An 18708-nucleotide genomic window follows, 5' to 3' on the forward strand; every position below is an offset into this window, starting at 1 on the left:
TGCGAATTTCTGTGTCGATGTAACTATTTTTAATAAAATTACGTAGGTAGATACTTAAATAGCTATTTAAATTACAACAATATGGTATAATAGATAGGCTCATCATCATTATGAACTGAAACAGGGACAAAATGCCACAACGACTGGGATGCTAGGAGCAATGTGTCGTCAGTCCCGGTCAAACCGAGTCGTATGGTAAGCCTAGCTATAGGGCTTTCTAAACACCTTTAATTTGTCTTTGTTAATCTTTTTGTTATATCTTCCTTATCAGTGTAAAATTAAGCAATTTATCGATCGATGTGATGATGCTGTTGCTGCAGCGGATACGTTTTACTCAATTGACAAGATACGGACAAAGAACAAGCGACCAGTTATCCACTTGACTTATTGAATTCTATAAATCGACGCTCACAAACTAACCCCCAAGGTTGGCTGCCCTATTTTACTATTAAGGAGTTCGTATTCAAAACTAACTTCACAATAAAAACACCAAACGTATATTTGCTCCTGACTGCCACCTTTAAAGGAGTTAAGAGCGGAGTATCCGAAGCGCTCGTAGATATACATCGTCTACAGAAAGCTATATTATTTACAATAGAACATAACATGTCCGCAGGCGGTTGTGTAGCAAGTTGCAGCTGTAAATTAAAACTACATAAATATTTTTCGAAGATTTTTATTGTCATTTTTTTATATTACAAGAGTACTATCTAAGAGGAGGTTTCCTTCGATTTTTGCTCTGCCGGCTGCACTGCCGGCTGCTGGGGCGGATTCTCCGAGAGGCCGAGAATGCGCGTCAGCTGCAGCACGACCACCAACGAGGACACGTACTCTTTCACGTCTAAGGGGCTGAGAGCCTTCAGCTGGGCTGTAGCGCCTCGGTACAGTCTGCGAGCCGCCTTGTTGGACAGTCTTCCCACGGTCTGGACGGTGTGAAGAACGGGGTCCTCGACGGCCGAGATGGGTCCTGTACAGACAGATTACAAAACTACAGCTCCAGACAATACAAACGTAGATCTTAACTTTAAATGCAAACATTCACATTAGCTTTGTAAAACCACTATCGATCATATCCAATAATGACAGTTCGCTGAGCTCGCTCGGACTAAAAATAACAGTAACATTGCATAGATGCGACCGGTCCCCGTTTATTGGTGCAAATTAATATTTTTCTGAATAATATAATCCAAATAAATATATATTATAATATAAAAATAAAGTTTTTTTTTATTTTTTAACGCAGATCTCTTTCGGATAAACTGTATTCGCTATTAATATTCATTTCCATTTCTAAATATATTGTACGTTTAATATTAAAGAAAATATTCGATAAGTAATGAATATAAAATAAAATATTTAAGACTACCGGAATAGTAAAAGAAATCATTCAATGAACTTCGGTCCTGGCGAGGTTGGCTTTTAACGTCTCGAGTGAACGAACTACCGACCATATCTGTAAGTTAATCTAACATGACCCCGCAATTACATTATCTTCAGTTTTTACAGCTCACTCTATCTCCACTTTTATGTAACAAATTCCACTAAAAGACTCATTTTAATCGCTACAAAGATACAATAGCGTGACTCATATATAAAATTACAGGCTGATACAAAATATTGAGATTAATTCGTTATGATCGATTTTAATATCGAAGAATTGCAATTCTTTTAGGACAAAATAATCGAAAAATATTGTGATTATTTTTTATCATCGATTATGATGAATTATGACACAAAGCGCGTATTGCATCAGTTTAAAGTCAAGTTTTTTCTTCTAGATTAAAATTATGAATCTTCTGAACAAATTTTTGAAAATATTACTATCGGAAGTTGGGACGAGAGATTTGGTCGTTATTGTTGATTATTTAAATATCGTTGAAAAAATCTACACATGCAGAAAGAAAATTAATCACAGATATAATATTGGCCGGTTCGATAAATACATAATTATGGTGAATTTTATCAATCAATTAATCGGCGAGTATCGAATTGAGTATTTTAATAAGCATAAGTATTGCAAAATCTATGGAGTAATATTGTTAATTTCTTGCGTCTAACCGTCTTCGTTGGCCTCCTCTTCGGTCGCGGGGAAGTAGCGATCGATCAGTCTTTCGGTGAGGGTCGTGGCAGAGTCGATTCCCGTGACAGCCATCTGACCGCATTGCGTGCTCAGCAGCTCGTTGGCTTTGTTCCACGACAGCTCTTTCAGGGTGAGCGCCGTCTTCTCTCCGTACGTTTTAGCAGCGCACACCTAAGGAGGGAACTAGAGAGTGAGAAGATTCATATTGGTAAGCGGTAGGTATAGAACGAACCTTGTCCATGGTGGGTTTGACGGCGTTGGTGACCATGCTGATGGCTTCGTCGTAGATCACCTGCGGCTCCTTCTCCACGATCGGGGCCTTCAAACGCAGCATCTGAATACCTTTTATTAGTCCTTGGTCCACCATCTGAATGGGCTTGTCCAACTTGAGAGCATACGGCGCCGCCGTCTCCAGAGCCTTTTGCACAGTGGTCTCCGCAGTGGTCAAGGCCCATGTGAACATGTAGTTTGCGCCTGAAACGAGAGACAATATTTTAATTGAAAAAATTGTAATACCCTATTTGACAATATGAACAAAATGGTAATTTTATATAAATCGATTCGATTTAGACAAATCTAAATATTTTAAAAACACCATTAGCCACTTTTCACGAGTAATCGTAAATGTAAATCGCGTAACACGCGTTTTAGAAGTATACATCCATCGAAATGATACACATTTTCACTCTAGTACCAGCTTTTGAAAATATCTCGGAAATTCTTGTTCGAGGAAAACAAAACGGGATTAATAATAAAGGTCATCACGTAATTTTTATTCAAAGGCCATCTCCGATTTTTTGCTTTTGTGAGGAAAATTGCTACGAGCTTAAAAAAATGTCGTTTTGTAAATTTTTGAGGACAATCCTCCACAAAGGAGGTCATTTGGAAGGTTTAGAATTACGACGTGTGTATTTTTCGTTCTCATGTAATCGGATAACAACATTATCGTTCTCGTAAGTTCGGCTTAATATATCTAGATTCTAGATCGAGTCGCAAAATATGCAAGATAGGGCAATTTCGCAACGTTGCGTGAGATTGTGCAGAATCGTCAAAGAAGGCGACAATAATAGACCTTTGATCTTGTCGTAGGCTGAGGCGCCCTGGCGAAAGGCCGCCTCGACCACCGGAAGCTGCATAACGCAGTCGACGGACTCGAGGCGCAGCGGCGAAACTTCCTCCTTGGTCTCTGCCATTGTGTGTGAAGCGACGAAACGAGCGAACGAACCGGAGACGAACTGTCGACTGACGAGAGCGACCGGCGGACTCTGCACTTTAACGCTGAGATAACCCGGGAACGCCCTGCGCTCGCTGATATAGGTACCTCGTTTTGAACTTTTGCCTTCGCGCCTCGCGCTAATCCGTCAACACGTCATCGCTTAATCACCGTTATGATATTAAACAATGAAATAGCGCACATTAATTGTCACCTTACATATTTAATTAATACCTCAATGCGTCATGGTGAATTTTACACCTATATTAGTATTGTTCTAAAGCAAAAATTCTCTGAGAAAATCTAAAAAAAAACAATCTCGAATCTATCCCGAAAATATTTCAGTTACATTTTCACCGATAGATATATACTTTTACCATTGAAAATATAATTTATTCAACTTTTCCATATGTAGTATAATATACAATAGCTTTACATACTAGATGTATAACTGTTACAGTGAATGTATATTTTTCACTAAAATTATATTTTCCCTAATCAAGTGCAAATACATTTCCACCAGTAGATACATATCCAGATACATTCTACTAGCAAAACTTTCATTTAACTGAATTTATATGCTGCTCTAAAATGTCTATGAAACTTAATTTGACAGTTACTGTTCAAACACAAACCTAACAAAATGAATATTCTAAAACAAATTATAGCTTTAGAAATTTTATTAGGTCAAGTCCAAAATACAAACTAACCCAACTCATCTTTACAAGTGGATCTCATATACGCAGATTTTGAAAAAGCGTTCGATAAAGTTGATCACTATTTACTTGTAAGAATATATTTAATTTCGGGTTTTCTAAAGGTCTCATAAAGCTATTCTCAAATCACATGACCAATAGATATAAGTTGGTCAAATATGAAAACTCATATAAGACCTCTACTGGAGTACCGCAAGGTTGCAACTTGGGTCCATTGTTGTTTCTATCGTTCATTAATGACAGAAGCAGCCATAAATCGTTCATTTTTTTACTATATGCGGACGGCTTGAGAATTTTCAAGAAAGTGCAGTCCATTTCTGATTCCCTCGACCTGCAGGAGAATCTCAATTCTTTAGGAAAGTGGAATTGCTACAACTGATTGCCTTTTAGTGTAAAGTAATGTCACACAATTTCATTTCCAATCTCCTCGATGCCGGCGGAATATTCTTACCATCTCGGCGGATGTATTCCAGACGGGCCTTCCATTACTAAGGATCTATGTGTGACTTTCGAAAAACACTGTAAAATCAGCCTGCATATTGTCGGTCGATAAAGATGCTCGGTTTTATCTTAAGAAATGCGCACTGCTTCAGGAATATTTTAGTTTTGCGCACTTTTTATAATGTCCTAGTCCGCAGCATATTAGAAGCTGTCTCTATTATACGGATTTCGAGCGTAATGAGCCAATGTAATGAATTGCGGCTAGAAAAATTACAACGTATATATATATTCGGCAGTGGAAAATAACTTAAAATGGATCTCAACGTGACAACCAACATACTGGCCAACTGACCAAAAAAAAATTACCTGACTTGATTGACTTTTGCATTGTCAAGTGAATATATGTAAAACGAATTCTAGCCGAATCATGATTCGAGCTGTCATCAGACCATTCGCCTATAATAGTAAAATAACAAACGAATTTAATTGACAAACAACAAACTCCGACTTTATATAATTATAAAAATTTGTTCAGAGAAAACTTTGACCAAATTACCGAATTGAACAATTCCTTGAAAACTAATGATAAATTCCTTGATGAACAATTATCGTGAATTTTTGACTTCTGAGAAGTGATAATTGTTTTTGCGCCCTCATATTGACCAAAATTCAGTTTGTTGACGCCCGTTTCGCCTCTTGTATGCGTTCGCAAACGCCGTCATACAGCGTTCGGGAGTGCCCCCGAATTGGACAGCAGTCGGCTCCGATCGTCGATACGAAGCGATCGGATCACGCCGAGTTCAATAAAGCTTTTACAGAAGCACGCGTGTTTTTGGATTCAGACCTAAGAACTAACCAGCACGCGTATCCCTACACGCAACACAGTTTGAATATATTTTGACCAATACTCTCATATTAGAAATCCGTAGTAAAATCAGAAGGATGTATATTATATTTTTAAAATGAGTGCAGACTAACTATGGAGTAATATGGGAGATGTGTCATCTCTGTACTTTTTCTACTTTTTCTTTTATTACCCTGAGATTTGAGTTGGCTTAGTTTATATTTTGGACTAAAATGTATTTTGCCCTAACTGAAAAATACACATTAATGAATGTAAATAATTAATGATTAGTATGTAAATGTATGTATCACTACGTATGAAAAAGTTGAAATTATACAATATTACTAGCACCTGTCGGGTAAATTATATTTTTACTTATAAACATATAAATTTACCGGTGATTTAATTTCCCTGAAATGATATACATATTTAAAAAAATATTTTCGGAATAGATTCAAGATTGTATTTTTTCAGATTTTTCTTGAGGGATTACCTGATAATTTCTGGTTTAGTATTAGGGACGTCATTTCAGCTTTTTCAGGGATAGGGGTGGGGGTAAAAGTTGGTCAGTCAGTTGTCGTTTTTTAAATATTTCGATTTCATTAGGTGCTGACGCCCATTTCGCCTGTTGTATGCGTTCGCGAACGCCGTCTTAAGGCGAATACATATTACGGTAGACCAGACCTGTGCAGGTTGACTCTCAATTAATTGTCAGATGGTATCGTTGACCTCGCATTTATCAAAGTCTTATGCACCTGAACAGTGTTTTTACCGAGAAGATACGACTTGCTGGATGGGATAATTAGCAGTTGTGAATATAAGCATGTTAACTCTAACATAAACGCGGCAAAAATGTAAGGGAAAACTTGATGAACTACTTTGTCAACGAGGGCAGCGTACGATGGCAAAATAATTTTATTATTTAAATATAATATGTGTTTTGGTCAGAAACGAAGCTCAGACGTAATAAATCGTAATACTACAGTTTTGGCCGAAAAACATCGTCTGACGATACCCCTGATTTCATAGAATTGGCATTTTTTTTGTTTCTTACGTTACTCCTTAAATTATTTTGTTTTTTACAACTGCATCTTTATTTGCACGTGGCTCAATTTGTTTCAACTTTTCGATTAATCTCTTCTTTTGGCCGGACATGATAGTCTTTATGGTAGTCAATTGGCATATTTCGATAAATTATTCAATAGTTTTGTACTTTGAATGTCTCGCGTCGACGCGACGCCCAAACAGAAGAAGAGAGAACCTGTCCATGTTTTGACAAACCGAACTCGATAAAATAATTATTGCACAATTGATGTAAATTCATTACTTTACAACTTTTTTGTCGAGTGGCAACACGGAACGATTCGAACTCGGAGCTGTCATCGCGATGGTCGTCGAAACTTGCGCTTCTCGAGGTTTCCGGGGGCTGAACGAGTGGGCTGACGCCCGCCCGGACGTCCACCGGGCCTACTATTTGAGCGGGGCTAATGCCGACGGGGGCAGGTTCGCATGCGCCGTCGCCTCCGTGTCGCTGAGCAAAATCGATGCCGGCGAGTTCCTGTCGCTCCATCTATACAGCGCGGCCACCGAGGAGGCGGCGCTGTTGCCCGTCGAGTTCGATGGGGGCGCGATCCGATCGAAGGCGGCCGTGCGCTGCCCCGGAGTGCGCAGGAGAGCCCCCGAGGAGATCCCCAAAAGGGGACCGGAGCCCGTCGAACCCAAGCCGGAGATCGTAAAAAAGAAGCCCTGTTTCTTCCAGCTGCAGTCGAAGCCCAAAACGGAGATCGTAGAGAACGAATCTCCGAAAGAAGAGAAGAAGACGAAAGTTAAACGCGACTCACCGCCGGAGAAGCGGAAGAGGCAACGGATCGTCCGGCTGGAATCCGACTCGGAATCGGAATCGGAAGCGGAGACGCATTTCGAGCCCCGAGTGGACGAAGACGTCATACCCCCGACGCCGCCACCGGCCGTCGCTCGTCCCTCCACCAAGAAGACCAAGAAGGACGTGGTCTACCGCGACGAAGATGGCTATCTGCGCACTGTGAAAACAGATGAAACCGTCGTCGAAGAGCCGGAGCCGGAAACTAAATCTACGTCGCCACCCAAGATTGTCGTTCCCGATAAACCTAAGAACCCGGCGCCCGACAAACCCAAAACTTCTCCGCCCACCAAAAAGAGCAAAAAAGCGGCAGCGGCCGCTACTCGGTCCAAACACCAGCCCAACATAATGAGCTTCTTCAAAAAAGCCAACTAAATAAATAATCAATATGGCCGCATATTCATATTACTCGATGCATCGTTAAGAATATCCATTCTGTTGCCTATAAAAATATCCAACTGATTTTTATTATACTACAAAAATTTAGGAATAAACACGTATTAATGGCGTTTTTCAATTGTATTATTTCAAGTATTCAATTAACCATGTTTTTACGACAATTTACATGAGCATTATATAAAGTAATTTTTACATAAATGTTTTTATTTAAATACACATCTCTTAAAATAATTCCATGTTAAATCACTCATACGAAGACTTCTTCTCGGCTTAATAAAAATACTATTCGAGGGTACTGCTAGCCTTTCGCTCGCTAAAAATCCCTTTTTTAGGGCTCCGTTTAAAAGATGTCACCATTTTTTTTAGTTCACCAAAGTCCCGCGTTCCAACCTAGCACGTCTCAAAATGCAAGAATTTCATTTAGCTTCATAAATATGGTAAGCCTAATAAATACCTATTTCCAATCACATACTATATGTAAGGGCTTACCAAACTTTACCTGTGAGGGAACGCATCATAAATCCTAAAATTTTAATAAAACATACAAATATTACTTAATTATTTGAAAAAAATTCTTGATGACTTAAAGTTGAATCCTTATATTTGGTGTGGCGTTGAGCCTGTTCCTGGACTTTGACTTGATGCGAGATGCGGATTTATCCCACACCGTAAAAATCATAATACATGCACATACAAAAAAAATTCTAATATTATATTTTTTTATTTGTATTTTTCCAGATAAAACTAGGAAAATTGTTGCATTATTTTCCTGATTTTATCTGGAGATTTTTTTATAATTTTTAATAAATAATTGTTAAAAACATTTATATATTTTTTTCCTTTTCCCCTCATTTTATCACTTTTTACTTTTTTAAATTCAATTCTGAAGGTGAATAAAGACGCAGCAGAGAATGACCATAAACATAAAAAAATCACAATCATATCTTAAACTTTTTTTCTTAGTTGATAATTGACACATTTCCTGACTTCTGATGAAATTTAATTCCGCACATAAAGGGTTAAGTCATGCAAATGTTCTAAAACTTCTTTATCTACGTTTAAATTAAAAATTGTTTATTTCTTTTTTATCTTTTGTATTAAAAATTATTATTTTATTAAATCTTCCGTTATAATCTTACAGGCGTAAGCCCAATGCGTCACAATGGGGGTAAACCTGTACCAACTGAGTAAGCTAATCAGATATATAATGAATACCTACAAGTAAGTATTAACCACCAAACAAAGTCTGGGAATCGGTGACATCTACATATATTAATAATTATAAATTATTACATGTAATATAATTTATAACCAATAGATGTCACTCATAATACATTCTTTACTCTATGATGTCACTGCAGCTGGGGCCGTTTTTTTTTAATAATAGCGCATTTTTTTTTATAAATAAAAATTCTACTAGCTCAGAGTTACTACTCTTTTTTTGTAATAACAAGTTAAATTTATTAGGTTGTAAAATATCTGCCAGATACGCGATATTTATCAACCATGAAGGATTAGTTAAAAATTCAGTCCTGAATTATTTTGTGCTTTAAAGAATACCAATAACTCACATTTAAGCTCATAAAACCTCATTAGTGCTTTTTCATTAGTATTCGAAACGCTTCTTTGTTTTATTAAAATACAAAAACTCCATCGCTCTTTGGTGAATGTTATCGCTTTTATCCACGACGCAAAAAGGTTAAATTAAATTGGATTAAATAAGGCGTTAAATAAATAAGAAAGTTTATTCGGTCAAAAAATATAACAGGCGTCGGTACGATCGGTTATGACTTTTTCGATCCCACTGCCGACAGCCAGTCGGGGCCGTAGTGCGACGTCACCACGTGAAGACACTTGCAGTCGAACGCGGCGGGAGAGGAGTCCGAGTTCGAGCCGCTTCTGAAAGCGAAAGAGACCGACGTCAAACAAAGGCGGAAAAATCTATTCACCGAATATAGCTGCGCTCACTTGTAAAAGTGAGAATCCCACAGTCGGACGGTGGAGTCCGCTCCCGTCGACAGCAGCGCTCCGGCGTCGCCGCTCTTCGGTCCGTCGAAGAAGCCGTCGTCCGTCGGAGACCATTCCAGGTGCGTTATCGCGCTCTGGTGGCCTTTCAAGTCGTGCAGGCACGTCCCGTTGGCGATGTCCCAGATCTTCACGCGCTTGTCTTCGCCTGCAACCGAACGGAACGTATTTTCGTAACCGAGGTCTGCTCCGCGAGCGACTCGGAACGACGCTCACCGGCGCTGGCGATGGACTTTCCGTCGGGGCTGAACGCCACGCTGTAAACCGGCCCCCTGTGGCCCGGAAACAGCCTCACCTGCTGGCCCGTCGACACGCACCACAGCCTGACGGTCTTATCTGCGCTCCCCGTCGCCAAGTAATTGCCATTAGGGTGAAAACATACAGTCTGAAAGAATCGAGGTTTAACGTTTTCGATTGTATTATCATATTTTTCTAATAAACTTGAATGAGAATAAAAATGAATTTTCATTTATTGAAAATACTAGCACTCGTCGAAAGAACACCGTTGAACATGTAAAAGTAGTATATTATTTCACACTTGAAATTTTTTTATTAATTATAATGCAATAGTATTACGATTAAATGTCATAATTACTTTTATTTAAAGGTTGTTATGTATATGTTGTTAATTAAAGAATCACAGCCTAGTAGTTTAAAATCGATCGGAAGTGAGCGATTAGATTAGAATTTTACACACTCGAATAGTTTTGTCGTGTAGTAATACCTAAATAAACATTACATTACAAATAAGAAAACTTATATTTTATTTTTATAAAATCAATTTCACTTATATTTTGTTCAAGAAAACCTGCATATTTTAGGCATTACATAAAGAAAAACCTAAAGGTAGGGCTGTTAAAACTATATAATTAATCTTACATGTACATATGTTACATCAAATCCGTGAAATAGCCAAAAAATATTGCCCAATTCATGAAAAGTTCAAACCCGTTGCTTCATTTATGAATTAAGCAAATTATCTACCGAATCCGTGAGTTGAGCAAGAATTGTTTTGCTTATTTTGTGCATTGTTATAATGGGGACCATTTTTATAAGTGTCCCTCTGACAGAAAAGTTGCTAGCGCAATCAACGCATCATACCGGAACTTAGCCAAACGCAATAAAAAACTAATCCGTGTCGCAATACACTCGGAAGGATTGGCGATTTCTTCAAAAATTTCAGTGTCAACAGAGACGACGAATCGTCGAGGAAACAGTCATAAAACCCAAAATAATAAAATCGTGTCTGGAGTTGATTATCACGATCAACTGTTGGCATACTATCCATGCAGAAGGAAAACTTTGAGGTGGTATAAAAAAAATAGGAATCTGAGGCTAAATTCATTTTATACGTATAATTCCTAAAATGAGAGGAAGATGTCTCTCTATGATTTTAGACTAAGTGTAATTGGACAATTAGTAACCTCCTCCCCCCCCCCCCGCTTCTATTACAAAAAGTTATAAAAACACATCTTCACAATTTTTGTGAGAAAGATGTTGGAGTGAAAGAAAATATTTTTTTGTCATCCAGAATGTCCAGATAAGCCAGGTTTGTGTATCCATGCTTTCGAGCATATCGCGATAGTTTAGGTAATGTTTAATTTTTTTCATTTCTATATTCATTATTTTATTTTCCAATATTCATAAATTTGCCACTTATAAATTAGAAATATACAAACAAACAATTTATAGGATACAAAAATGTAATAATTTTATTTACAAATTATAATATTTCCATAATACAGTAATAGATAATTCTAAAAATTAGTAGAAAAATAGGTAAATTATCTAGGATGAGAAATGTGTAAAGTATTAATATAAAAAATACTTACAATAATATTATTTTGCTCCACTTCATTTACTATGCAACAATATTATATATGTTTAATAAATTAGATAAAATGACGTTGCAAAAATACAAAGTAGGGCAATGAGAGTAGATTTATTTGTTGTAGAAATATGTTTTATAAATTGGAATGGTTGGATATTCAAAAAATATTGTAGATGAAAGCTTCATAGGCAATATTTCACGAATTCTATAATTAAAATGTATTCTTTCCTAAAAACTTGTTATATTGTATTTTTTTATGGTCAAGTGTATCTGTGGTAATTATTTACAAGATCCTTTACTTGTAAAGCCTCGGTTATAGTAAAGACTCTCATCGACATCTTTGAATATTTTAGGGTACAAAAAGGGATTAATTATATTTTATATAATATATTCTTCTAGCAGATGTCGTTATTATATTTTTTTCCATACAAAATTAAAAAAATAATTAGTGGTTCGATATTTTGTCAAAAAAAAACTTTTCGAATATCCTTATATATTATTCTAAATCGGTTTATATAAACGTCACACCGTAACGAATTCTCGTTTAGAATCGATGCCGACAAATTCTAGGATAGTCACACATGTGGTGTTCGTATTCTGGAGTATCATTTTATGTATTATAGCATTTTGCAAGAGACAACAAAAGGATTTTGCGTAAATTGAATATTTTTATAATTATCAGTAGCGTAGTTTTAGTAATATGACAATTTAAAAATTGCGATTGTTTGGCACTTTTTTCGATCGCGTGCGTATTTGTGTTTTTTCGTGCAAAAGTGCGGCACATTAAGTGTTAAGGCAAATCATGGAAATAAAAAAAAAAAAACAAATGCATTGAATTATATCAAACATTATCCACAACCACTGGGAAGCCTTTAAGCAGATGGAAAAAATGTTGTATATAAATATCCACTTGAAAATTACAACAAAATAAATAGCACAAAATAGCGAAACACCAGTAAGCAAATACGCAAAGACTAACACTAACTTATTTTAAGAAAATAACATATTTTATGCTAGCCTTGGTGCTTTCAACTGTTCTGAATAAAATGAGTGTTTTATTAATTACAAATAATTCCATGTGATTCCTGGCAAAATCAAATATATTGTTTGACAATGAATTATTACCCCCTCCCCCTACTCTACGGCCCTGTTCCTAGGACAATCCACAAAAATAAAAATGTAGAGGGTTTCCTTAATGTAAAAATTAGAAACACTTTTGCGTGCATTAAGAAATAAATTACAATATTAAGTCTTTTTTATATTTTGTTTATGTTTTATGTATAAACAATTAGCTATAATAGATCAATAAATTAATAAAATAAATAACAAAATAATAATTTTTCAGCCACGCATGAATGTTCTCAATAATTTGGTCGCATTGAATGTGTTAAATTATAATATATTTGCCAATCTCCCGACATCAGTTACACAACCAGATAAAGTATAAGCGGTCAACGAACATTGGTCACGGAAAGGTTGCTTACACGAAAATTGTTCACAAATCTTATCACTCACAAGACGATTACTTATACGAATATTGCTCACACAGAACATCACTCACACGGTTTATGGAGAATTAATGTCTTATTTCAATAGAATTTTTTTTCACTTTTGGTCCTTTTAATTTTTAAATTAAATTATTTGGAAAACATGATTTTTTACTTAGATAAATTTCAAATATTGCGCTGAAACAGTTTTTAGAGTAGTTGCGAATTAACCGTTTACCTGTGTATTTTTAGATTTAAAAAAAATATATATGTCAAGTGTCAAGATACAGATCGGTGACCTTTATACCCCATAAGGACCTCTGGGCGACGTTCCCGGTGCATTTGATCTCTATTCTTGGCAGTTAAAAATCGAAATGCTAGGGTCGTCACAACTAGGGATTCCAATCCCGGGATCCCGAACGATTTTCAATACCCGATGAGTCCCGGGATTATAAAACATAATCCCGAATTTTTCGAATTGGTTGATTTATCAAACACAATCGAATTATTATTGACAACATCGTTATATTTCGTGTACAAACTTGCTTTGCACGTGTCATATGTGAATCTTTGAGGCTGTGAGTCTGAACTTGCTTTTTTAGCAGCAGGCTGCTTAGGAACCAAAATCGGATCAAGGCTAAATGATAAAACACTTGATGCTTTGATGTTACTTCGTGAGTTTTATTCAAAATAGTGTTTTCAATTAATTGTGTATGAATGTACATACCTATGTGCATACATTGTCAAAAGTTCATTTTTTTCTTCTCAAATAAATATATAAGACCTTCCCTTTTTTATTTTTATTATATTATTTTCTATTTTAAGTCCAAGACTAAAATTATACGTACTTCATACATTGTACGTTATAAAAAACAGATGTAAAAATATATTGTATTATTCATTTTAAATTATTTTTATCGATAAAATAGCATGAAAATTATCCCGGGACTGGTCCCGGGATCGACTAATTGCAATACCGAAATCCCGGGATCAAAATTTTGGCCCGGGATTGGAATCCCTAGTCACAACTAAACAATTATGAATTATTTTTTGCTCTATTATCAAAATAAATTTTGTTATAAAGTATTAACTGTCAATATAACAATAATAAAAAGAACGTTGATAATAATAATAACCGTGTTCATTCCAGCTTAACGGGGCGGGGTGCAACAATTTCATATTACAAACCTAAAATCCGAGAGGCATCCCTACGTTTCACTTTTTTTATTCGTTAGCTACTAACACAAATCATATCAGTCAAGTTTCACATAAATTATCGGTTGTTATTTATATAGCAACCCTGGCGACGTTGAAAAGAAAAACATTAATTTTAGCCGTCACTATATATCTAAATATACTTTTAATATTATTTATAAGTGTGTTTTTTTGTGAATGGCACAAAAGTGGTCTGAAAAGTGGCTCGCGGCAATATAGCGGTTAAGGCGGGAGTTGAAGAAACATATTTGCTATATAATAATTAAATACGTTGCATTATATTTATATCTATCACCGTTCATTGATATATTTTGTTTAACAAATCAGCAGCTTTCATAAATAAAATTATCAATACGCTTTCGATTTTTAAATCAAAAATACCTAAGTGTATGAATATTTATTAATATTTTATTTCAATCGATTGAATATTTTTTCGTTTAATGTCCTGATAATATTAAAATTAAATAAATTTCCTTAACCCGTGCGGGCAATATTGGTATGAGCGAGTTGCGCAATAATCGTAGAACTGTCAAATGACATTAGGCATAGTTCCAAAGAGCACTACTATCTTATTCTGCAGATAATTGACGAATAAGGCAACGGGCGTGTAATTTTCATGAATTAAGCAAATTTTTGTTTATTTTCCGCAATAAGAATTGGGTTGTTTCAGCGTAACATATATATATATATATATAACTTAGACGAGCACGGAAGAGAAACAAAAGTTAAGGCTCTCACGTTGACGTCTAGGTTGTGGCCTGCGAATATCCTCAGAGGGAATGTCCTGTCCAGGGACCAGAGTTTGGCCGTCCTATCCATGGAGCCCGTCGCCATGTGGACTCCGTGCTTGGCGACGTCCAAGCACCAAATCGGATAATTGTGTCCCCTGCGAAAGAGTGGTGCGAGTCGTCGAAAAAATGGCAAATTATATCACAGCGTACCTATAAATAGCCGCGCAGCTTCCGTCGGACAGTCGCCACGCCCTAACGCCGGCGTCTCGGGAAGCGGACACCAGCACGTCGGCGGATTCTATCAGTCTCAAAGCTTGCACGGAGCCGCTGTGTCCGCGCAGACAGGCGCCTTCCGAGGGATCGCTGAATAGAGGAGCGACGCGGATTAGAGAAGCGTCGATATCGCGTATATAAAAGGTAATAATAAGAATCACAAGCTTCTCTCTTGGATTGCGTTCTCGTCGTCGATATCGTCGCACGCCAGCCTGACGTGCGACACGTTGCCTCTGATGGAACGGCGCTCGTTCGCCGCCTCGTCGCCTCCGATTTTCCATATTCTGATCTCGGAGTCGGAGAAGCCGCAGTAGAGATTTTTACTCGCGGAGTCTAGGGTGGCGCACGATAAGCTGCAAACGGCGAAGGGTCAACGGAGATCTTCCAACGGACCGAACCGTGAAAACGAACCTCGCTTCGGCCGTCGAAACGGCGTACAGCTTGAGGGGAGGCGCGCTCTCTCTCACCCGCCGAACGGCTTCCCGCAGTTCCCTCAGCTCGTTCTCGTTCTCCATAAAATCGGCGTGTCCGTTGCACAGCCTCCCGCCATCTGCGGACGGAAAAGAATACGGAACGAACGTGTCGAGCGTTTAAAAATTATCAACTCACCGTTGAAGTCCGAGTTGTTGGGCGCGTCTTCCGAGTCGTCGTCGTCCTCCGGCAAGTCTACGGAGTTCTGTAAACGCAAAAGTCAGAAGAGGAGAAGAAAAATTGGCAACCTAAGCGAAACAACGCAAGACCTGATCAGCCGGATCTTTGCTGACTATGTCGAAGTGGAACCAGGTCTGCAGCAGCTGTATCAGCACGACGTGGCCGTGCTTGGCCAGGTATCGCCTGAGACGGGACACGGCGTCGTGGGACATCTGCAGTTGAAACTTGCAGGATCTGAAGGCGGCCAGCGAGGGCCTGGAGTCGACCTCCTGCAGCGAGGAGACGCCGCCGAGCTCCTCGAGCACGCGGTAGACGAAGTCCTTCTCGGGCGCGTCGTTGTCGATGGTGCCGTTCTGCAGCGAGTGGAACAGCTGCTCCAAGCTGCTGGGGCGGTAGAGCGCGGACGGCAGGTTGCCGTCGCTCGTCTGGTGGTCGTAGTAGGCGGAGTCGAAGTCTTTGTGGGGCAGATGCGCGGACTGGCGCTTGAGAAAGATCTGAGCGGGGTTGCGGTGGCCGCCGCGCAGCATCTCCAGGTACATGTGGCACAGCAGCGGGCACAGCAGGTTGGACAGCTCTTGCTGCACGCCGCCGGGCTCCACGGTCTTGATGTAAGCGGCCAGCCTAGTCGGCGGCGTCGATTTCATCGTTATATATTGACGTTACCAAATTGAAATATTCAAATATACCGTCGCTCACTTGGTGAACTGCCTATCGCACTGGTGCGGGTCGCTGTTGATGCAGGAAAAGAGCACGGAGTTGGCGCGGCCGGACTCTCCGTCCACTATGGCCGCCACGGCCATCTGTTCGGCGCTCATGCATAGCGCGCCGTCGGATTTCACGTACTCCTGCAAAACGTCAACTTAGAGACGAACGCGAAATAAGAACAACAGATCGTAACCCACGGTGTAGTTGCGACGCTCCAGGTACGACAGCAGAGCCGCGCGCACCGCTTCGCTGCGAGAGCGCTTCATCGCCCGCTGTCAAACCGCATCTGTCAAACACCATCTGTGTTGCCGTTCACCAAAAATACCGTCTACCGTTTTGGCCTTGCAAAATTTAAAATTAGTATACTTGTATCGTTCTGAAAATGAATTTACACACTTGACGAACTGACATCTATCGGTCGAGTAATTGACAATAACTTATTATTTATACCTATATATTTATTTATTTTAACTTTGCGCGACTCTGGCGTTCACTGTATATTTATACAAATAACGTGCCATTCGTCACCTCCTGTCCTCCACCAAAACACCTTCAGAAAACCCGATATTTTTCAAAATCTGATCATATAACGTTTACTTATATACCAGAGTCCAATAATCTCGAAACAAAGTTAGAAAAAACATTAAATTAATGACGATGGCGATGTTCAAAAAGTATACAATCCGCGATGACCCATTGAGAACAAAATCATAAAATACGATCATATACATTATTATTCGAGAATGATATGTTGCGTTTCCCGTAAATTCCTTTCGTTATATTGTTAATAAATAGTAAAGTAGTTGTCTTCGTTCTTCCCGATTTAAACTTTTCAAACTTGAAACCAGCACTGTTTGTTCTATAAATGTATTTGCACGTAACGCAAACGAGATGGGGGAGGAGGGGGACTAGCCGATGCAAATAATCGGAACTGGGTCATAAAGGGACCCGGATAATTTTTTCAAGTGAAAAAATATTTTTAATTCTGCCGATCGATTGATATATTTTTACTTTTTATGTAAATAGAATAATCAGAGAAAAATAATAATTTGTCAAGAGGATACAGGATATGCAAATAACCCGATCGTAATATTCGATTATATAAATAATATATCTATACATTTTAAAAAGTTTGGCGGATTAGTATTTTATCGAGGCATAGTTTAGTTTACATATTATTATTATAAAAGTGAACAGTGGACGAAGCACCGCTGCCGCTGTCTATCCGTCCAAGTCCACCGAAAGAATGTGCCGCCGCTGCATAGACGCGTATTCGTCGTTGTACGCCTGCTTGCTGAGTACATATAAACTAAGGAAACACTGTCGACGGAGCTGCATGCAAGCTTCATGACGACAGTAGTCAAGCATGTCAGACGCCCGAGCGTATCGAACTGCGTGAACGTGTAGAAAACAATGGCAATTTCAGCTGCTAAAACTGTTCATATCGTCGAAAGGTACCAGTGTCTTTATAATAGTAATCTTGCAGATTATGCAAGAAAGGATATTACTGAGAAAGCTTGGAGTGAGGTGGGAAGTCAAATAATGTTTCGTTAGTTTATATGTACTCGGCAAGCAGGCGTACGACAAGCGTACAATGACGAATACGCGTCTATGCAGCGACGTCTCCGTAGCCAGTGGGCCTTCGTGGATGTGCCTTTGTACGTCAGGCTGCAAGGGCTGCACGCTATTTTTTGAAGCGTCTATGCAGCGACGTCTCCGTGTTATAAGGGCCTTATTGTTATTGTTAAGAGTGCTGCCAATTTCTGGCTATAATAAAATAGATTCTCACAAAAGTATAGCTTGAAACTTGTTTACATTTCATTATATACAAAAAATTAGGTAATTTTCTTAGAAATTATTTGTAACAGTTCATTTTTACCCACTTTCTTTAACACAACACTCGAGTCCTTAAACAAATATGTCTTATTTTTCAAATATTTGAAAAATTTAAACCAAGTTTTTCTGGAAAAAATGCGAAAATTTTATTCAAATCTCGAGCGATTGATTTATATGAATAAAATAAATATTAAGACAAAGACAACGAGTCTGCTAGTTTGTGACTCACTTGACCAAACATTTAAACGACATCTAAATTAGATCAGAAAGTGTTTAAGTGTTTGTATGCAGCAACAATGAACAACAAAATAAGTGCGTTTCTAATAGCCTTTCTCAACATTGAAGTTATTACAGCTTTCTTTTTTTCGGTGTTATTTTTATT

The 18708-nt window shown here is 38.2% G+C and overlaps 2 protein-coding genes across 3 annotated transcripts; both read right to left on the reverse strand.

Moving 5' to 3' along the window:
- Window positions 1–662: 662 nt before the first annotated feature.
- Window positions 663–3324, reverse strand: LOC148234690 (lipid storage droplets surface-binding protein 2-like). The gene is made up of 4 exons (XM_088185336.1): window positions 3153–3324; window positions 2313–2554; window positions 2059–2251; window positions 663–967 (listed from the first exon to the last, which is right to left on the reverse strand). Exons 1-4 carry the CDS (start codon window positions 3271–3273, stop codon window positions 711–713), a joined length of 813 nt encoding a protein of 270 aa, XP_088041462.1. The 5' UTR covers window positions 3274–3324; the 3' UTR covers window positions 663–710.
- Window positions 3325–9303: 5979 nt separating this feature from the next.
- wda (will decrease acetylation) lies at window positions 9304–16792 on the reverse strand. Of its 2 annotated transcripts, XM_088185337.1 has the most exons (11): window positions 16688–16792; window positions 16482–16630; window positions 15875–16406; window positions 15744–15810; window positions 15546–15684; window positions 15296–15487; window positions 15072–15224; window positions 14869–15016; window positions 9814–9982; window positions 9541–9745; window positions 9304–9471 (listed from the first exon to the last, which is right to left on the reverse strand). In XM_088185337.1, exons 1-11 carry the CDS (start codon window positions 16754–16756, stop codon window positions 9357–9359), a joined length of 1938 nt encoding a protein of 645 aa, XP_088041463.1. In that variant the 5' UTR covers window positions 16757–16792; the 3' UTR covers window positions 9304–9356. The 2 variants fall into 2 exon arrangements, 1 of the variants encoding a protein (XP_088041463.1); XR_015809486.1 differs by lacking the exon at window positions 14869–15016.
- Between the last annotated feature and the right edge of the window lie 1916 nt (window positions 16793–18708).

The sequence above is a fragment of the Plectrocnemia conspersa genome, unplaced genomic scaffold (assembly GCF_051122295.1).
Source record: "Plectrocnemia conspersa isolate PC_06_02 unplaced genomic scaffold, ASM5112229v1 ptg000005l, whole genome shotgun sequence".
Lineage (NCBI taxonomy): Eukaryota > Metazoa > Arthropoda > Insecta > Trichoptera > Polycentropodidae > Plectrocnemia > Plectrocnemia conspersa.

Bases quoted from the DNA above. Each gene is read 5' to 3' on its own strand.
- LOC148234690 (XM_088185336.1), bottom strand. From the start codon at position 3,273: ATGGCAGAGACCAAGGAGGAAGTTTCGCCGCTGCGCCTCGAGTCCGTC. The intron at 2,252-2,312 runs GTTCGTTCTATA...TTCCCTCCTTAG, and splicing joins TCAAACCCACCATGGACAAG to GTGTGCGCTGCTAAAACGTA. The intron at 968-2,058 runs GTTAGACGCAAG...CTGTCTGTACAG, and splicing joins AGAGGAGGCCAACGAAGACG to GACCCATCTCGGCCGTCGAG.
- wda (XM_088185337.1), bottom strand. From the start codon at position 16,756: ATGAAGCGCTCTCGCAGCGAAGCGGTGCGCGCGGCTCTGCTGTCGTAC. The intron at 15,488-15,545 runs GTTCGTTTTCAC...CGCCGTTTGCAG, and splicing joins GTTTCGACGGCCGAAGCGAG to CTTATCGTGCGCCACCCTAG. The intron at 15,225-15,295 runs GTGATTCTTATT...TCCTCTATTCAG, and splicing joins GCAATCCAAGAGAGAAGCTT to CGATCCCTCGGAAGGCGCCT.